Source organism: Helianthus annuus, chromosome 2, assembly GCF_002127325.2.
Source record: "Helianthus annuus cultivar XRQ/B chromosome 2, HanXRQr2.0-SUNRISE, whole genome shotgun sequence".
Taxonomy (NCBI): Eukaryota; Viridiplantae; Streptophyta; class Magnoliopsida; order Asterales; family Asteraceae; genus Helianthus; species Helianthus annuus.
Window position 1 is genome coordinate 137,720,424 of NC_035434.2, and position 20,340 is coordinate 137,740,763.

Genomic DNA, 20,340 nt, shown 5'->3' on the forward strand with positions numbered 1-20,340 from the left:
AGTTGAAATGGCTTAAAACTCACATATATCAAGCGAAACATAGTTTTAACTAATCCGTGAAAGATTTGGACCTTCGAAGAAAATCTGATAAAAACTGATAATTCCGCTTGAAAATCTGTTCGAACAAAATGACATCATCCTAATTCCGGTTGAACCAAATCCTAATTTCGCACAGAATTAGACAACAAGTTCTTAATTTCGCTTGAAAAGTCACACGGAATTAAATTCCGTTTGAAGAGTTAAAACGGAATTACTGATTCCGCTTCAAAGAACCTAATTTCGTTTCAAGAGATTTAATTCCGTTTGGAGTTGATCTAATTCCGCACGGAATTAAGATCTGCTTGGTAATCCCATTTGAACTCTTAATCCCATTTGAGTGGGAATTTCGTTTATGGCAATTCCGTTCGAACTAATTCCGTTTGAAACTGCAATTTTCAAAATTTCAAAAAATTTTCTAAGTGTTTGTTGATTGTTCAGGTACTTGAAAGATGGATGATTTCATGAATCCATTTAGTGACGTGTTTGCGTTTACCGGTGGTTCGGGAGATGGCACATCAAACAACACGAGTGAAACTACACCAAAACCGAGTGCAAAGAAAATTCTTTCGGATGCTATGAGCGTAGACAGTGCATACGGAACATACAACAAGCCGCCCAAGTTGATGGCGATTGAAGATTATAACAGGTGGGCTACAAGATTCGAAGAATGGCTTAAAGCGTTTGCGTATCCCAGTTGGAAAAGTTTGAAACATGGCTTTGATTTGGGGAGAACCGATTATGAAAATTTAGACGAAAATCAAATAGAAAGATATGTAGCTGAACAAAAATGCATTGCTCTGCTTCACCAATCTGTCAGAGATGACATTATCTCACTGATCGAGTACAAAGATTCGAGAGATCTTTGGGAAAAATTAAAAAAAAAATGTGTTGGTAATGCAGAAATAGTTAAGAACAAAAAGAATCTGTTACGAAAAGAGTTTGATTTGTTTGGTTGTTTAAAGAACGAGTCTGTTTCCAAGATGATTGAAAGATTCAGGCACTTGAAGATGGAGCTTGCAAGACATGACATCATTTACAGTCAGGAGGAGTTGGTTGACAAATTGTTTGATTCACTGCCGAATGAACAAGACTGACAGTATTTTGCATTAATGCTGAAGAATATGATAAAGCCAGCTGATTTGAAGGTTGATTTACTGATCAAAAGACTGGATAGCCATGAATTGGAGATCAAAAAATCCAATAAAATGAATAACACATCTTATCAGCAGAATGTGGAGCTGTATTACAGAGGTAGTATGATCCCAAAGGCTGCATCTCCTAAGACAGCCTTTTCAGCAGAAAGCTCAACCAGGATGAATCAAGAAACTCCTAGCAGTGGCTACCATGGTGGTTCTTCGTCAAATACTTCAAATTAATCTGCGCCAAAGAATCTATTTCAATGCAACATCGCTGTGGATTTGAAGAATGGTCAGAATTTTAGTGAAGAATCTGCCAAACAACAGATGGTGTTCTTAGCTTCTATGTTAGAATCGTACGAGAGTCTTGTGGCAGGCAAGATTGGTAACACCAACCTAACAAAGGAAGATTACGATCAAATCGACCCTGAGGAGATGGAATTGATCGACATAAGGTGGTGTATGGCAAGTGCAGTGAGAAGAGCGCAACGATTCATGGAGATTACTGGAAGACAGTCTATTGGTGGACCTTCTACCAAGTTAGGCTTTGACAAGTCAAAAGTAACTTGTTTCAAGTGTAAACAAAAAGGTCATTTTAAGCGTGAGTGCAGAAATGGTTACACTAATGATACTGCAAATCCTTTTCGATAGGATTATTACAAAAGAGCGATTTATCATCAAAATAAAGCAGAACCTCCCAGGATGAAGCAGATAGAGGAGGCACCCAAAGAAAAATCCAGGGCTCTTGCTGTTTTTCATGACGATGAAGGTTACAATTGGAGTGATGTTTTGCCTGAGGAAGACGCAGTTGGTTATGCCTTTACAGCAGCAAAAATTGTTCCGTTTAAAGACAACAAATATGAAGAAGTGAAGTATGTAAACAGGAAGGCAACAACTCAATGCATAAAAAGCAAAATCTATCGTACATGGATGGAAGCAAAGAAAGCAAGGCGATGGGATCCTGACAGAGAGTGTTATCTCTATCCTAATGGAAATATAGCTGTGGATCCGGATACTATTGATGTTGAAGTTCTCACCAAACAAGTTGCTGATGAAGAAGAAGCCAGGCAGAGAGAATGGTGGGGAGGAGGAGAAGCTGATGAGAAAGAGAAAGAGACAGCAAAAGAACCGCAGCCAAAGAAGATTGATGATGGAATTATTGATACATCACAAGAGTTCACCGCTTAAAAATTGAGGAAGATGGCTGACAAAGTTCTAGCTGCAAAAGAACTAGAGGTAGTTTCTGGTTCTGGAACTGAGTCCAAAAACGAGGTCAGTTCAATTGATGCACCTGAGTCAGGTAAGAATGTTAAATCTGAGAACAACTGCAAAAATTGCATGAAAAAGTGCAAAGTTTGTAGTACAGTTCCTTACCTTAGTGGTAAGAAGGTTGAAGAACTGACTAGTAGAGTCAGAAGTGTTGAAGATCAGATCTTAAACCGTGATAAACTGTTAAAAGCTTCGAACGACAAATTAAAAGAATTAACTGAGAAAATCGAAACCGATAAAAATGACGTAGAAAGAATTAGAAAAGAAAATGAAAAATTGATTCTTGAAAATCGTCAAATTTCTGAAAAGTTTGAGAAGCTAAAACGAACGGTTAAAGATTCTGATGAAAGGAATGGTAAAACAGACAAAGAAAATCTTCAACTAACCGGTGTTCTTAGAGTTAAAGAAGAGCAAATCAACCAACAGTTGGATGAAATTGCTACTCTGAAGCTTCAAGTTCAAGAAGCTAAAATAGAAAATAAGCGCATCAATCTGAAATTAACCAGTTACAACTCCGCAAGCTTTGTTTTACAACACATTGTTCCCAAACCCATTGGGAAAAACAAAGCAGGCGAAGATGTGTATTCAGATGGAACTGAGGTTGGGTTTCACCAGGTTCCACCACCAGTTTTAAACAATTATTCAAAGAAGCAATCAGGGTTGGTTAATGATGAAGAAATTGATGAAGTGAAACTTCCAGAGTCAAGATGTGATATTCAATACATCATCTGATGAAGATAGTGTCCAATCTGAAATTGTTAAAAGCATAGCTGAAAATGTTTTGAAAACTGAAAGTGACACTACTGAGGATGATGAATGCTTTTTGGATAGATACATTCCGAAACCAAAATCCAAAAACAACTTAAATGAAGAACCTACTCTTGTCATGTACAAGATGTCGGGATCGGATAAGTTGTATTCAGATTCTGAGTTTACGCTGGAGAATGTTAATGTTACTAAATTGAAGAATGTGTACAAATTGGTTGAAATTGATCTGTCGGAAATTGATGGTTTAAATCAGACAAAGAGGCAAATGAATTTTGAAAAGGATAAAGCTTACTACAAGAAGCCTGTTGTTCCACCACGTTTTTATAACAACAGTCGAAACAAATGGTCGGGTGGATATCAGGGTGGTAAGAATTATCAGAAAAAGAATGTTCAAAACAGAAGGTTTGCTGAGAAAAAGGTGTTTGTGAAAAGTTCAAGTTCGAGTTCATTTTCTGATGAAGAATCTAATTTTTTTTTTAAAATCAAACAAAGAGTTCTTTGAGAAGAAGGCTTCACAGCCTCAGTCTGAAGGCACAAGTCGGGTAGTTGACACCCGAACATGCTTCAAATGCAATCAAGTTGGACATATTGCACGAAAATGTACCAACTTGAAGCCTAAGACTGAAGTTGTTGAGATTCAGAAAAGGAAAGTTGATGCAAAAAGAAAAGTTCCAATAGTTGTTGAGAAGAAAGTTTTGAAAAATGAAAACATCAAAGTCAAAACTGAACATGTTAAAAATGTGGTAACTAAAAATGACAAGTTTTACAAACGGGTTGCATCATCTCAACAAACATGGAAGCCAAAGGTTGTTAAAAAGAAAACAATTTCTCCAAAACCAAAGGTTTCTGAGATGGAAAAACAATCATCTTCTACCACAACGGTAAAGATGAATGTTCCTTTGGATTTCTATGAGAAACTTGAGAAAGAAAAGCAAAATTCTGAGAAGAAAGATGTTCCAAAGAAAGACCAATTATCTGGTCAACATAAGAAAGATGAATTTTTCTTATACAAAAAGGTTGAGAATGGATCTGAAGAAAGCTTGAGAATGAATGACAATAATTTTCCACCATTGACCACCAAAAGAACTGTCATTGATGTCCAGCTACCTGAGTCAAAAGAGGCTTGGGTGGCATCAAAATCTAACTAAGTGTTTTTGAAATGTGCAGGAGCTTCCAAGATTCGTTTCACGTTGGATTATGGATAGTGGAGCTTCTCGGCACATGACGGGGAAGAAGACCCTGCTGTACGATGTTAGAGGGTTTAACGGAGGTTATGTAGGTTTTGCAGGTAATCAAGGAGGTAGAATAATTGGAGAAGGAACGTTATCCAATGGCATTGTCACGTTTGAAAGAGTTAACTACATTGCTGAGCTTGAGAATAGTCTTCTGAGTATTTCTCAGATCTGTGATAAAAAGTATACAACACACTTCACAGACAAAGAATGTTTGATCTTGAAACCAAGATTTGTTGTCCCCGAAGAATGGATTATCATGAGAGCACCAAGAGTCAATGATCTGTACGTGTTGGACATGAGCGTAGCTACTACTACCACGGGTCAGGCTCATTGTTTTATGTCTAGAGCAATAGAGAAAGAATCACAGTTGTGGCACTGAAAGATGGGTCATATACATTTGCGAAAAATGAATCACTTGGTGCACAATGATTTGGTTACTGGTGTTCATGTGAAAGGTTTTCATCTTGAGGGGGAGTGCATTAGCTGCATCAAAGGAAAGCAAAAGAAGAAATCTCACCCCGGGAAGAAAGAAAATTCCATCTCAAGACCTTTGGAGAGACTCCATATGGATTTATTTGGTCCAGTGAACGTCAAAAGTATTACTGGGGATCTCTATTGTCTTGTTGTCACAGACGATTATTCAAGATTTTCTTGGGTATTATTTCTGAAGTCAAAAGATGAGACGTTTGATCGTTTGATGATGCTTTTCAAGAAGATGGAAAACTTGTACCAAACACGCCTTAGAAGAATACGTAGTGACAATGGTACTGAGTTCAAGAATATCAAGATGGAAGAGTATTGCGAAGAAAGAGGTATATTGCATGAGTTTAGTGCTCCTTACACTCCACAGCAGAATGGAGTTGCTGAAAGAAAGAACAGGACGCTAATTGAAACGGCCAGGACGATGCTTGCTGATTCAAAACTACCAATCAACTTCTGGGTAGAAGCAGTATTAGCCGCATGCTATACGCTCAACAAGGTTCTTACTGTAAAGAAATTCAACAAGACATGTTTCGAGCTGATCAACAACCGCAAGCCGAACCTAAAGTATTTAGAACCGTTTAGGTCTCCCTGCACAGTTTTAGATCGTTTTGGTAAATTTGGTCCAAAGAGCATCGAAGGAATATTTGTGGGTTACTCAAGTCCACAAAGACGAGTCTATGTTCCAAGCTTGAAGCGGATTATTGAGGCACATAATGTTGAAGGTCAAGGTTACACAATGCCACCACAGAATCCAGGTGATTCATGGCGTTTTCATTATGACACTTTGTGGAATTCGTTTGACATGGAAGAAGAGGAAGAAGAAGAAGATTTCTTCGACGAGTTGGATATTCTGAGAGAGTATGAGTCATCGCAGGAAAGGTTCCCAGGTGAGTCTTTAAGGCATCAAAGGTATACTTCAAATGATGATGAAGCAGGTCCAAGCAATGCTGGAGAACATGATGATATTCAACAGAATGAAGTTGCTCAAGATAATCAGACGGCAAGGAATGATAATCAAGAATCTGAGAACATACCAGTATTTGATTGTGGTGATTCAGATTCTGAGGGGGAGCAAATTCAGATTTCAAATTAATCTATTCCAGTCAGTGAACAAAGTGCAGATCAAAATATCACAAATCTGGAGGGCGAGGTAGATGTTCCAGGCGAGGTGATGCCAAGAACACTTTCATATCATCCAGAGGAGCTAATTATTGGAGAATTACAATCAGGCGTCCGCACTAGACGACAAATTGATCAAGGGCTTACTTGTTTTTATTCAACAGTTGCTCCTTTACAAACTGAGTTTTCACATAGTTGTTTTATTTCGCAGATTGAACCGAGGACTTTTAAGGAGGCGCTTACTGAAGATTCTTGGGTCAATGCGATGCAGGAGGAACTGAGCCAGTTCGAGAAGTTAGAAGTGTGGAAGTTAGTAGATTTGCCTGATGGTCACAGGAAAATTAACACAAAATGTGTTTTTAAATGCAAGAGAGATGATTGAGGAGTTATTATTCGAAACAAAGCTCGACTCGTAGTCCAGGGTTTTAGTCAGCAGGAGGGTATAGATTTCACTGAAGTATATGCTCCCGTGGCTCGACTAGAAGCAATTAGGATCTTTCTAGCATTTGCATCGTGGAAGGGATTTAAAGTGTTTCAGTTAGGTGTGAAATCGGCGTTTCTCTATGGGAAGGTTAAAGAGGAGGTATATGTCGGACAACCACCAGGCTTTACCTATCCAATCCACAAAGACAAGGTTTACTTACTGGATAAAGCGCTGTATGGTTTACACCAGGCCCCGAGAGTTTGTACAAGACATTGTCTCAACACTTGCTAGCCAATAGCTTCATCCGTGGAAAAGTGGATGCTACTCTCTTCACCAAACAAGTCGATGATCATCTTCTGATAGTTCAGATATACGTGGACGACATCATATTTGGGTCAACGAATGAAAGTTTGTGCAAAGATTTTGAATCAGTTATGAAGCAAAAATTCGAAATGTCATCGATGGGGGAGATGAAATTCTTCTTGGGACTTCAAGTTGATCAACTACCTGAGGGAATTTTCATTCATCAGATGAAGTATGTTCATGATATCTTGGAGAAATTTAGGATGTCAGGATCTACTCCAGCTTCAACCCCTTTAGCGACAAACCATGGGATAAACCCAGATCTCACCGGAGACATGGTAGATGAAATGACATATCGTTCGTCCATGATCGGATCGTTGTTGTACTTAACTGCTTCAAGACCCGATATCATGTATCCAATGTACCTCGCAGCACGGTTTCAGTCAAGCCCCAGAGCTTCGCACATGGTGATTGTGAAACGGATATTACGCTACCTGAAAGGAACTCCATCATTGGGGTTGTAGTATCGAAAAACAGGTGATTTCATGCTCAAAGGGTATTCTGATTCCGACTACGGAAGCTGCAAAGTTAATGCTAAATCAACAACAGCGGGTTGTCAGCTTTTCGGACCACGTTTGGTCACCTGGCAATGTAAGAAGCAGACTTCTGTGGCTCTATCCACATGTGAAGCTGAGTATGTATCTGCTAGCAGTTGCTGCTCTCAGATCTTGTGGATCCCGCAACAGATGCGCGACTACGGTTTGCAATTTCTTAACACCCCTATCTTTGTTGATAATGAGGCTGCAATAAATATTACGAAAAATCCTGTTCATCACGCAAAAACGAAACACATCGAAATTCGTCATCACTTCATCCGAGATTGTTTCGAGAAGAAGTTGATACGAATTGAGAAAATCCACACTAACGAACAGAAAGCTGATTTACATACCAAAGCATTTGACAAAACTCGTTTTAAATATCTTTTAAAACTAAATGGTATGAAGCTTTTATCGGTGTCGGATGGGATTATTGGCGTTGATGAGGATAACATTGTAGTTGATGATGTTGAGAAACAATCTGCAATGGTTTGTCGATTTTTTACTTGTTTTGGTATTTAGGGGGAGTATTATCAGAAAATACAAAAACAGTAAAAAATTTCAAAAAATACAAAAACATGAGAAAATTTCAAAATCCAAAAACAATAGAAAACTGAAAAAGAGCTTGTGTAAAAAGGGAAAATGATAGTACATCGGCTTGACAGTTACAGTACGCTAAAGATTTGTAATGAATAAAGTGTTAAACGTCTTGCTGATGATGTGTCGGTAGGTTTTTATACATTTAGTAAATCTTGTTTGGGATATAAACCTAAAATTCAAACTTGCTTATTTTGTGGGGAACAAATCTTGGATATATAGGTAACCCCTAAAATCTTGTTTGAAAGGTCCCTCTTTCTGAGATACTAGGTCTTTATACTCAGTGATATCTGGGGTATTATCCCGAGACTTCTGATTTTGCGGAAGCAATGGCCTAGTCCCCGTATAATACTTTGCGTTTGCTTGAAATAAAGCTCACCCTCAGCATAAAAAATGATGAAACATTGAAAAATGCTAATCATGTGCTGTTGAAGAAAAGATTCTCTAAAGGGAACACACCGAAAGTCGAACCATCATCTCTCTGCTGAACGGAAGTTCTGACCTGAGCTCTCACGGTTTCGCATTTAACCCTTTACATATATCATCTAGGTATACTGATAAGTGGTAAAATACACATATTTTTCCCGTGTAAATTGTATAGTTTTGTATAATTTTTATTTGCTTTATTTAGTTTTTTTAGTATTAGATTACATTATTTGGTCTTTTGGCAGGTCCTGGTGTAAATGGAGCGAGAATGAGTATTAATCAAATGACCAGCCTGTTAGGTAGGACGTCAGTGATCGAAGTAAAATTGCCGTTGAGTTTTTTTTAGGTATCATTAATAATAAAAGAAAAGATGGCCACTAAACATGGCAGCCCATATTATGTCATCATGAGCTTTGGAAAGAAAAAAAAGGAATCAACAAAATCAAACGCACGTGCATCATATTGAAGGAAAATATAAATTGATTTTAATTTTAATAGTCAATAATCTAAATGAATGGTGGTTTAGTCTTGCACAGAAGACTAAAACGAGGTACACAAAAGAATTAAAGAATTGAAGTGGAGCCCAGCCCATGACACTTTTGCAATCCGCCTACAGGGCCATTCGTGGGTTTTACGCATTTTTTCGAATAGAAGAGGGAGGGTTGTTTGTTTTCATTGACGGCAACATGAAGGGCATTAATATATATTTCAAGGGTTGCATATATTGAAGAAGGCAGATACGGAAAAGAAAGAAACATAACAGCTTGGCCGATCAGAATTGGGGAGAGACGCAAAAAAGAGGGCCGCATACAGAACATCATCAGCGAACGAGGCGGACGGCTGAAAAGGTAGCCGCATATCATACACGAGTTTGGCACGAATTTGGGACATCTTTTGAAGGTTTTGAAGATTCGGGAAGGCGTGGAATCATCGTGGAAGGCTAGGGAGCACTCGGGTTTGAAGATTTTCGGGTTTTATCTTCTCGTTTATTCTTCGTGTTCGTTTGTTCTTTGTTTATTCATGATGAATTCTGGATTAGTTATGATTATTATGTCTTTTGATACAATGATTATTGGCTAGACTTTTCGTACTACCTAGGCTAACGACAATAGTTTAAACAAAGTTCGGATTTTTATTTGATTTTTGGCGTGGTTGTGGATTTTTCTTGTACTGTAAAAGCTGTGGGAATTTAACTTGGTGCGTATGTGTGCTTGTGACTATTTTATTATTGTTTATTGTTTCGTTCGATTCTTGGTGACGGTCTTTATCACGGAATAGAGTCGGATTAGGGTTCTTGATTTAGGTGAGTGTCTATATCACGTAATAGGTCATTAATCCTTTAGGGTGAAAACGCGTAAGTAACCTTAGAAACAATATTCGGTAATTAATTAAAATCAAGTGTGCTGCTAGACTCGTCGCGGAAAGGCTCGAGGATATTAATAGGTCTCGGTGTAGTTATAAGGAATTAACAACCCATTGTCTATTAAGCCAAGATTAAAACCCGTAGTTGCTTTACACGTTCGCGCGGCAAGGTAGAGCGTCTTACATAGGCACTTTCAAGAAACTAGAGGACGGAAAAGAAATCTAGAAAACCAGTGAGCTTAACATCCTAGGTAGTGCCACAAGAATCGCCTTGAGAGTGTTTGAGGGGCTTAGTGGTGTCTTAATAGGTTTAGCATTCAAAGATCCCGGTTCCACACCACAAAATTATCAAATAGAAATCCATCCTGAGTTTTGCCTGCGTCTAGCCTAGGTAGTCTTCATCACCACTGGTCAAAGTCTTCGTTCGAGTTCGCGTCTAGTTAGTATAATTTTAATTATATTTTTAGGATATTTAGAAACCCCCCCCCCCCATCAAATAAACAATTAGTTAAAGTCCGTGTCAGTCTAGGTCTAGATTGAGTCATTAGCGTAATCAGTAGAGTCTCTTGGGTTCGATACTCGGACTTCCTTAGGCTATACTACACCGATCGGTACACTTGCCGGTTGTGTGGTTTAGGGTTTAGAGAGTCTTAGTTTTATAAATTTAAAGCTTAGAGAGTCTAGAATTAGGGTAATTTTAGTTGTTCTTGATTAACCCACTTTTAGCACATCAAGTTTTTGGCGCCGTTGCCGGGGACTCTTGGCGATTGCGTTTATTAGCTTTGATTAGACCTAACTGACAAATCTGTGCTAGTTGTATAGTTGTGTAATTTTTTTTTTAGTTAGTTTTTTTTTTCTCTCTACCTTGTTCTGCTCTTTCTACTCTCTTAATGGCAGGTGATCCTATTGACCTGGATGTCTCCGATGATGAGTCTTATCCCATGGAACCAATATGGGATTCCTCAGATGAAGAGGATGAGGAAAGTGAAGATGACTTGTTTTGGGAGAAAGAATTTGCGGATGAGTTTGAGGGTTTGCCTGTAGATAAAGAAGTAGGCACGTTTGATCCGGAGGGTGACCTTGCATACTTAGAAGCTTTACTTGTAGGAAACCCAATGACGGACAGAAAACAAGAAGAAGTGGTGGTGGAAGAGGAAGAACACCACAGCTGGCCCATGGTACTGATAGCGAATGCGAGTAAAAGTTCAAAACCACGGGAGAAGGCTATGAGAAGAACACCTGGGATCGTGATTCAGCGGCTCCTGCCAGGTAAGTTCAAATTTTTGTGTTCTAACCCGGTTAAATATTTAAAAATCTTTTATAATTCCATTACAAAAATTTTAAATGTTTATGAGGATCGGGTGGAATTAAACGGGTTAGACCGGGTTCAGATCAAAGAGAAACCTCCTGATTAAGTTCAAGTGTGGGGAGGTTTTTGTAGAATTTGTATAGAGTCGTAGTTTTTGTATATTGAGTCTAAGTTAGTAGTTTTTGAGTCAGTTTGTGTAGAGTCGGTATTGCTTTGGTGTTTGCTTGTTTTTGTTATGCAGGTTTGAATATGTACCACCCGTACTCAATCTCCATTCGGGTGATTTTGGAGCTGCTTATCAGATATCAGGCATTTATCGAGTATACCAGTTAGAGTCAAGCCGATCGCGAACGAAATGCTATACGATCGAGCTAGATTGGACGAGAGATTTGGAGCTTTTGCGATAATTAACCAGCTAAGTCCTTTCCGATTTGCCCTTGTCTTTTATTTCTTTTTTTTTTTTTTAGTTTGTTGAGTCGGTTTCCATCCTACATTGAGGGCAATGTAGAGTTTAAGTGTGGGGATGGGAACTATTGTTTAGTGTCTAGTTAGTAGAGTCTTGAGTCGAAAAAAATGAAAAAATACAAAAAAATTAAAAAATTTGAAAATTTGAAAATTCAAAAAAAAAAAATTGAAAAAAAAAATAGAAAATGTCTTTTGAAATAAGAAGTTTGCAAAACTTAAAAACGGAAAATGATAGAAAAGTCGAGTTTTTGTTCGGGTTCAAATAATAATAATATGAGATTAAATAATTGAGCTTGTGTCTAGTTTGGGATATGCGGGTAGGCTCGGTTCGGTTTTGAGTTCCTTTGATATTAAAATATACTTAATTGTTGGTCTACTAGTGGGTTCTCATCTAGGGAAAGTGGGGAAATTGAAACCGCCAATAATAGTATAAGGGATGCCGTTATAAGCTAAGATCGTTAGAGTTTTTTGTCATTATCTCGTTGGAAAAGAAAAAAAATGAAATAAACGAGCTAGAAACTAAATGAAAGTAGCCATTCCTATGTAGTCTGTGGTTGGGGATAGCGACTCTACAGCCGGATTACCGCTAGGGTGTGTGAAATCGACCTTGCAAAAATAAATAAAAAATGTACCGAGGCCTACGTAATCTGTGGTTGGGGATAGCGACTCTACAGCCGGAATACCTCTGGGATTAGGGAAAGCAACGTCTACGCTCGTAAATGTGAAAAAAAAAATGAATAAAAAAATGGGAAGAATAGATTTGATTTTAAACTCTCTTGATCTTGGTATAAGGCGGTTAGGAAATAACCCAGTGGTGGTTCCTTTTGTCCTATAAGCTTGAGGGGGGATTAGGTAGACTTGCAATCCTTAGCGTGAGACCTTAGGTGGATTGACCGAACTTAAACTTAAATTGCATGATAAGGGCTTGGAACCGGGTTTGGGTTTAAGAGGATCAGAATACTTGCAATCGCGGCTAACACAAGTTTCGATTTTAATAAGTAAATTAAGCTTTTGTCCCGAATGATTAGTTCGTCTATGATTCCGTTTTGCATAATTCTTTTTCGGGGACGAAAAAATGTTAAGTGTGGGGATATTTAATAAGTGGTAAAATACACATATTTTTCCCGTGTAAATTGTATAGTTTTGTATAATTTTTATTTGCTTTATTTAGTTTTTTTAGTATTAGATTACATTATTTGGTCTTTTGGCAGGTCCTGGTGTAAATGGAGCGAAAATGAGTATTAATCAAATGACCAGCCTGTTGGGTAGGACGCCAGTGATCGAAGTAAAATTGCCGTTGAGTTTTTTTTAGGTATCATTAATAATAAAAGAAAAGATGGCCACTAAACATGGCAGCCCATATTATGTCATCATGAGCTTTGGAAAGAAAAAAAAGGAATCAACAAAATCAACATCAGACGCACGTGCATCATATTGAAGGAAAATATAAATTGATTTTAATTTTAATAGTCAATAATCTAAATGAATGGTGGTTTAGTCTTGCACAGAAGACTAAAACGAGGTACACAAAAGAATTAAAGAATTGAAGTGGAGCCCAGCCCATGACACTTTTGCAATCCGCCTACAGGGCCATTCGTGGGTTTTACGCATTTTTTCGAATAGAAGAGGGAGGGTTGTTTGTTTTCATTGACGGCAACATGAAGGGCATTAATATATATTTCAAGGGTTGCATATATTGAAGAAGGCAGATACGGAAAAGAAAGAAACATAACAGCTTGGCCGATCAGAATTGGGGAGAGACGCAAAAAAGAGGGCCGCATACAGAACATCATCAGCGAACGAGGCGGACGGCTGAAAAGGTAGCCGCATATCATACACGAGTTTGGCACGAATTTGGGACATCTTTTGAAGGTTTTGAAGATTCGGGAAGGCGTGGAATCATCGTGGAAGGCTAGAGAGCACTCGGGTTTGAAGATTTTCGGGTTTTATCTTCTCGTTTATTCTTCGTGTTCGTTTGTTCTTTGTTTATTCATGATGAATTCTGGATTAGTTATGATTATTATGTCTTTTGATACAATGATTATTGGCTAGACTTTTCGTACTACCTAGGCTAACGACAATAGTTTAAACAAAGTTCGGATTTTTATTTGATTTTTGGCGTGGTTGTGGATTTTTCTTGTACTGTAAAAGCTGTGGGAATTTACTTGGTGCGTATGTGTGCTTGTGACTATTTTATTATTGTTTATTGTTTCGTTCGATTCTTGGTGACGGTCTTTATCACGGAATAGAGTCAGATTAGGGTTCTTGATTTAGGTGAGTGTCTATATCACGTAATAGGTCATTAATCCTTTAGGGTGAAAACGCGTAAGTAACCTTAGAAACAATATTCGGTAATTAATTAAAATCAAGTGTGCTGCTAGACTCGTCGCGGAAAGGCTCGAGGATATTAACAGGTCTCGGTGTAGTTATAAGGAATTAACAACCCATTGTCTATTAAGCCAAGATTAAAACCCGTAGTTGCTTTAGACGTTCGCGCGGCAAGGTAGAGCGTCTTACATAGCCACTTTCAAGAAACTAGAGGACGGAAAAGAAATCTAGAAAACCGGTGAGCTTAACATCCTAGGTAGTGCCACAAGAATCGCCTTGAGAGTGTTTGAGGGGCTTAGTGGTGTCTTAATAGGTTTAGCATTCAAAGATCCCGGTTCCACACCACAAAATTATCAAATAGAAATCCATCCTGAGTTTTGCCTGCGTCTAGCCTAGGTAGTCTTCATCACCACTGGTCAAAGTCTTCGTTCGAGTTCGCGTCTAGTTAGTATAATTTTAATTATATTTTTAGGATATTTAGAAAAACCCCCCCATCAAATAAACAATTAGTTAAAGTCCGTGTCAGTCTAGGTCTAGATTGAGTCATTAGCGTAATCAGTAGGGTCTCTTGGGTTCGATACTCGGACTTCCTTAGGCTATACTACACCGATCGGTACACTTGCCGGTTGTGTGGTTTAGGGTTTAGAGAGTCTTAGTTTTATAAATTTAAAGCTTAGAGAGTCTAGAATTAGGGTAATTTTAGTTGTTCTTGATTAACCCACTTTTAGCACATCATATACTCACCTGTAAGACTAAATATTGGGATCTGGATACGGGAGTATATTCAAGAGGTGGGACACACATATAAGTTTAAGTTCTTTAATTCACCTAAATCGTATCCTGAACAGATTGAAGTTTGTATGAAAACTTAAGAGGATCAGAATATCGACAATCTAAGTGAATTGTTTAAGACTTAGTATGTTATCAAGTTTAGCGGTGCTAGTAACTTGTCATTAGCTGATATGATTCCCTAACACGCTCACCAAAAATATGTTTGTAAATAGTTTACTTTCATTGTATTTCATTCCTGTATTTCATTTTTAGTCTAAAAGCGTTAATTCAAAATAAAAAAAAAGATTTTTCATTTCTGCTTTATTTTCCGACAAACCAATGTGGAGAGTTAATCTTCGGATTCAGAAGGTAGGAGCAGATGCAGAAAGATTCTGAGCTGGATGATGAGTTGGGAGCTTCATATTTTAAACCTGAAAGATGAAAAGTCAAATCAAGTTCATTTTGAAACTTGTAATTTTTCAGAAAAATGTTTGAAAATGTTGAACAAAAATCAGTTTGTTTTTGTCACAGATCAACCAAGGTCATTAAGTTGGACTTGGTAGATAACTTGAGTAATCAGGGTCATTAACTTAGACCTGGATACTTGAGTGGATTTCTAAAAAACTGATGAACAGTGAATAGAAATTTAAGATTGAATAGATTATAGTGTTATATGTTTGAGAAACAGGAAACAAGAGTCAAGATCCCCATGGCAAAGAAAATGTCAAAGTTTGAACCAGAAGTCAAGTCCCAGCATATCGAGAGGGGGAGTCTGCGAAAGGGGGAGTCAGAATTCTGGTTTAACATTCAAAGGGGAGATTGAAGGTTAGAGTTTGAGGATAGAAGATTGAAGGATGCTTTACAATGTTAAGACAATTCAGAGCAGAGAGCGATAGATCAAGACTAAAGACTGAAGACAGGATGCTAAAGACTTCGTCAACATCCAAGGGGGAGTCTGTTGGTGCACTGATGTCTGTTAACTTCGTCTTTATTGAGTCTTGTAATGTACTAGATGATCAGGGCACGCAAAACGAGAAAATAGTATTAAAGGTAATTCCGCTTGAAAGGAGCCTAAGACATTTCAAACGTCCGCATGGAATTAGGTAATTCCGTTTGAAACTTAATTCCGCGTGAACAGTTTAAGCGGAATTAGCCATGTCTATAAATACTGATCTTTCCGTGTCATTTGGAACGGAATTAGAAGTCATAGTTTGAGACCCGAGGTGCTGCCGAATTGTTATCAGAATTGTAAAAGCTCAGGAAATCAATATAAGAAGATAATTAGAAAGGAACTAGTTGTTTTATGTCAATTACATTGATTCCGCCTTTGTTTTTGATGTTGAACTCATCGGACTGACTCGTTAGGGTCACACGACAATCCAACACCATGAACTTAACTGAGGCAACAAAACACATCATAAAGAAGGTATTCCAACTTATATTGTAGAATTCAAAGATCTAAGCAAAAATCTTCATCAATCAAATCTAACGACATGCTTTAAATGGCCTTTTAAACTTTCTCCCCAAAAAATTGCTGGTTAATATACTCCTCTGTTGCAACCGGCCAACCGACACGAAGACCAGGCCCTTTGAACTCCGACGGATTCCAAATCGGCCACGGATTTCTCCGGTTTTGAACTTGTGATAAAGCCTTTTGGATCTTGAATGTACAAGAACTTGGTGTTAATTGTTTCTAGAAAATCCATCACCATCTCCAGCACCCCTGCGTTACAGGTTACAATCTGAACTTGGTTATGGCAGTGGTGGGCTGCTTGAAGAAGAAAGGGGATGAGAGGTTAATTTACATTTTTTTTATCTTCGAGGGTAAATAAGTAAATTCACACTAAATTACCCTCATGTGACATGCACATGGGGTGTGTTAACTGAGAAATCTAACTGGTGTTAGGGCAAGGGACCAACCGAGTTCATTTTTGACAAGTTTTGGTACCACGCGTGTAATTAGTAAACCACTGGCACCAAGTCTGCAATTTTTGCAAACCACAGGGACCAACCAAGCATTTAACTCTTATATTAAAGTCCAGGAGTAGTAGCGGTTGTCTACATATAGCAAACGTCTTCATTCCCCGGGGTTAGTTCGTTACGGTAGAAAGAGGAAAAGACTAAAAGATGAAATACTAAAATGAATAAAAGTAGAAGGACTAAACATGCACACTACCAAAGTTAGAGCAGAGGGACTAAACACGCATATAAACAAAGTTAACCAATAAAATGAAACTTTTTTTTTATAAAAACAGAGACACTAAACATGTATATTAGCGAAGTTGAGGGTTTAAAAGTAAAATAAAAAAGCGATGATCAATTACTAAAATGAATAAAAGTAGAGGGACTAAACATGTACACTAACAAATTTAAAGCAAAAGAGTAAACACATATATAAACAAACTTAGCCGCTAAAAAGGAAACTTTTTAAGAACGCAAGGCTAAACACGTATATTAACGAAGTTAAAAGTTTAAAAATTAAGAGTAAAATGCCCGAATAGTCCCCGTGGTTTGTCAAAATAACACATATAGTCCTCAACTTTTGGAAATTACACTCATGCTCCCTATTGTTTTACACTTTGTTACTCGGATAGTCCCTACATTGGATGTGCGTGAAATTTTTCAGTTAAGTCTAAGTAAAATGACAAAAATACCCTTGTTTAAATAATAAAAACAAATAATACTAAATCCAACCCAACGCAATCCACGACACCCCATTATAATCTCTCTCATCTCTATATACGTCATGTTCCATCCTCACCCTCGACCGACACCATCATCATCACCAATTCACCATCACCATCTTGCTTCCGGTTGGCAACCATCACCTTCTTGTATCACCACCATCGATCTTGCGGCGTTTCAGATCTCCCCAATCTCTGTTCTTCATCGTTCAGATCTAGTCGTTTCACTCCTTGGCTCTTCTCCGATACTGGGTCCATTTTGCTCATCCCTAGACTGATGGTGATATACGGTTGAGGGAGAGAGAAAATAGGTGAGAGAAAGTGTGATGGATTTTGGTTGGGTCTTGGATGTAGTGGAGTGTTTTTAAAAAATTCCATTATCATTGCATGACACAAAAAGAGGCATCAAGACACAAAAAGTTTGGGTTTTTCTCTCATCATTCATTTGGGCAGGCGAGCTCGCAAAATCTCATTGGTTCAAAATATTACCGTTCGGGCTAGCCGTTTGGTGTGGGTTTTTTTTTTTTTTTTTTTTTTTTTTTTTTTTTTTTTATAAAATCTCAAAATAATCCACATGGCCAAGCCAACGCTGGCCAGCCCACGCCGCTACCACACCCCAACTTTTTTGGTGTGGCCTGGTGGAGCCCACTTCCGCCACATTGCTAGCCACGCCCCCAACCAAGCCCCACCACACCCCGCGTTCTAACGTTATAGAAGTTGATAAAATCTAAAATGGTCGAATCTCTCAATTTTTGTTCACAAGCTCTAGCCTCTAAATGGCTTTATACCAAAAACCAAACAGAATAGGTTAGTGAGGTTTTACACGGCCCAATTTGTATGACTAGCCCAGACAGATAAAGAAGAATCAAAGAACACTTAATTGAGGTTTAGTAAATAGTAACATTGAAAACATGTATTTGTTCCGAAGGGGTCTTTTTATCTCCACATGTTGTATATTGCATGGGCCTAGGGGAATAAATTTACATAAAAAAAAAAGAAGATGAAACCTTTTGCTTTTATTGTTGGTTACAAGATGATTCAAATAATAAAGCTGCATGTACAAGCACTTTTTAAATGTAGAAGTCACTTTGCTTGGATTGGGCCTTAAGGTCCTTCAACTTCTTCAATATATTTGTGAAGTAATCCTGCAAATACTTCTCCAATGTAAGGATATCTTTCTGATCCACACCCAGAAGCTCATATGTCTCGTTCATCGGCACCGAAAATACCGTATCACTTGTCAAAATCTGCAATATCAAACATAACATGTTAAGAATGGATGAGACTTAACATGTGTTGTGGTCATTTCTCGTTACCTCTGAAAATGCCAATCGGTCTGCAACATCGTTTGTCCACTCAAAACAACGAGTTAGCTGGCGAGTAAATTTCAGAACAGAGACCGGAACTGTAGTCACATTTGCATCTTGTCCAGCTAGTCTCTCACACAATGTAATCACCTGATTACAGTACGTAAGCCCGTTAATACTGTCTGTCTGTCTGTCTGAATTCATCTGTTACAACCGAGTAGAAAATACATAATTTACCTCTTGGGTTGTCCATGCACGTGGCCCCGCAAATGTAAGTAGTTTCCCGTTAACGTTTTCACTTCGTATTGCAATAAATGTTAAACGTGCTATATCCTGAGTGTCCATATAAGCTATTCTTGTTGGGGCGTCGGTTCCCCATACAGATTTTTCTTCTAGTATAGGAACGGCGTACTGCCCGATGAGCCCCTAAAGCACCGTAAAATTAGTAAAAAGAAACAACGTACGGTTATTTATAACGTACAGTAGCTGCTACCTGCATGAAACCACATAAACGAATGACAACATGGTTGATGCCGGACTCTTGAAGATACTTCTCGGTACAATACTTGATCTCCATCAATGGAACTTCGGGATGCTTGTCGCAATTGTGAATAGAGAAAAATACATACTTTTGGATTCCCATAGCTTTTGCACACTGTATGAGAGCAACCTTTCCTTCCCAGTCTACCTAAATTGAAATACATACATACATACTTAAGATGTCAGAATTGAAGTTTTGAAAGCGCACTGCTTACGGTTTTTATGGGCTCCTCTGGACGCCCAGTGGCACAATCAATAATCGTGTGAACTCCAACCAGTGTTGCAGGAATTGTTTCGGGTTTGGTTAAGTCTCCCTGCACATAATAAATATTAATTAATTATCAAACGAACGAGAAACAAACTGATGGATGGAAAGAAGGAGCAAGTAAGTAAGTACATTGACAACAGTAGCGCCCCAATCACGAAGAAAGTCAGCAGGGGCGGGTCTAGGTCGGACAAGGCATCGCACATCGTAACCCTCATCCAGGGCCCGCCTAACCACCTGACGTCCTAAAGTTCCTGTAGCTCCAATCACCATTATGCTTGTTGCTCTCACTGGGGTTCCTGGGGCCAGATTAGCAGCCACTGGCGTCCCCGCAGTACATGTAATCACAGGGACTCCTATAGTTTTGATTGTTCATATCAACAACAAGCTCACATACTTTCAAAATTAGGATAAGAGGGGATTCCATTTTACTTTACCTGTACGACGACAAGGATGAGAGAGAGGGGGGAGAAATCGGTCAGGTGAGAAGGTGAGCGAAGTGCCGGAGATCTGGCGAAGGAGTAGCGGAGATTGATTGTGAGATAACCCCGAATGAAGAAGAAGAAGAGTGTTGGAAGTGGAAGCCATATCTGTAATGGTGTTTGTTTGTGTGTAAGAAAGATAATAATCCAACAGAGGGAGGGAGGAGGACAAATGAGATGTCAGTGATTCCACGTCGTTTCTTTATTATCCACAAAACGAACCGGCCGGTTCAATGGTTAGAAAAGAAAATCATACCGGATCGGATTGAAATTCGCTTTTGGCTTCGTTTTTGGCAGTATATTAGTTGTAACTGTGTATTATACGGATTGAATAAATATTTTTTTAAAATATTAATTTTAAATAACATGTTAATTTTAAATAACATGTCATTAGAATTTAAAAGTTGAAACGTGATGTGGAATATTTAATAT

The 20,340-nt window shown here is 38.3% G+C and overlaps 1 protein-coding gene across 1 annotated transcript; it reads right to left on the minus strand.

Moving 5' to 3' along the window:
* Positions 1-18,230: 18,230 nt before the first annotated feature.
* LOC110922766 (protein HIGH CHLOROPHYLL FLUORESCENCE PHENOTYPE 244, chloroplastic) lies at positions 18,231-20,056 on the minus strand. The gene is made up of 7 exons (XM_022166971.2): positions 19,864-20,056; positions 19,559-19,782; positions 19,377-19,475; positions 19,115-19,309; positions 18,859-19,047; positions 18,631-18,771; positions 18,231-18,561 (listed from the first exon to the last, which is right to left on the minus strand). The coding sequence occupies exons 1-7, from the start codon at positions 20,012-20,014 to the stop codon at positions 18,385-18,387; spliced, it is 1,176 nt and encodes a 391-aa protein (XP_022022663.1). The 5' UTR covers positions 20,015-20,056; the 3' UTR covers positions 18,231-18,384.
* Positions 20,057-20,340: the final 284 nt, after the last annotated feature.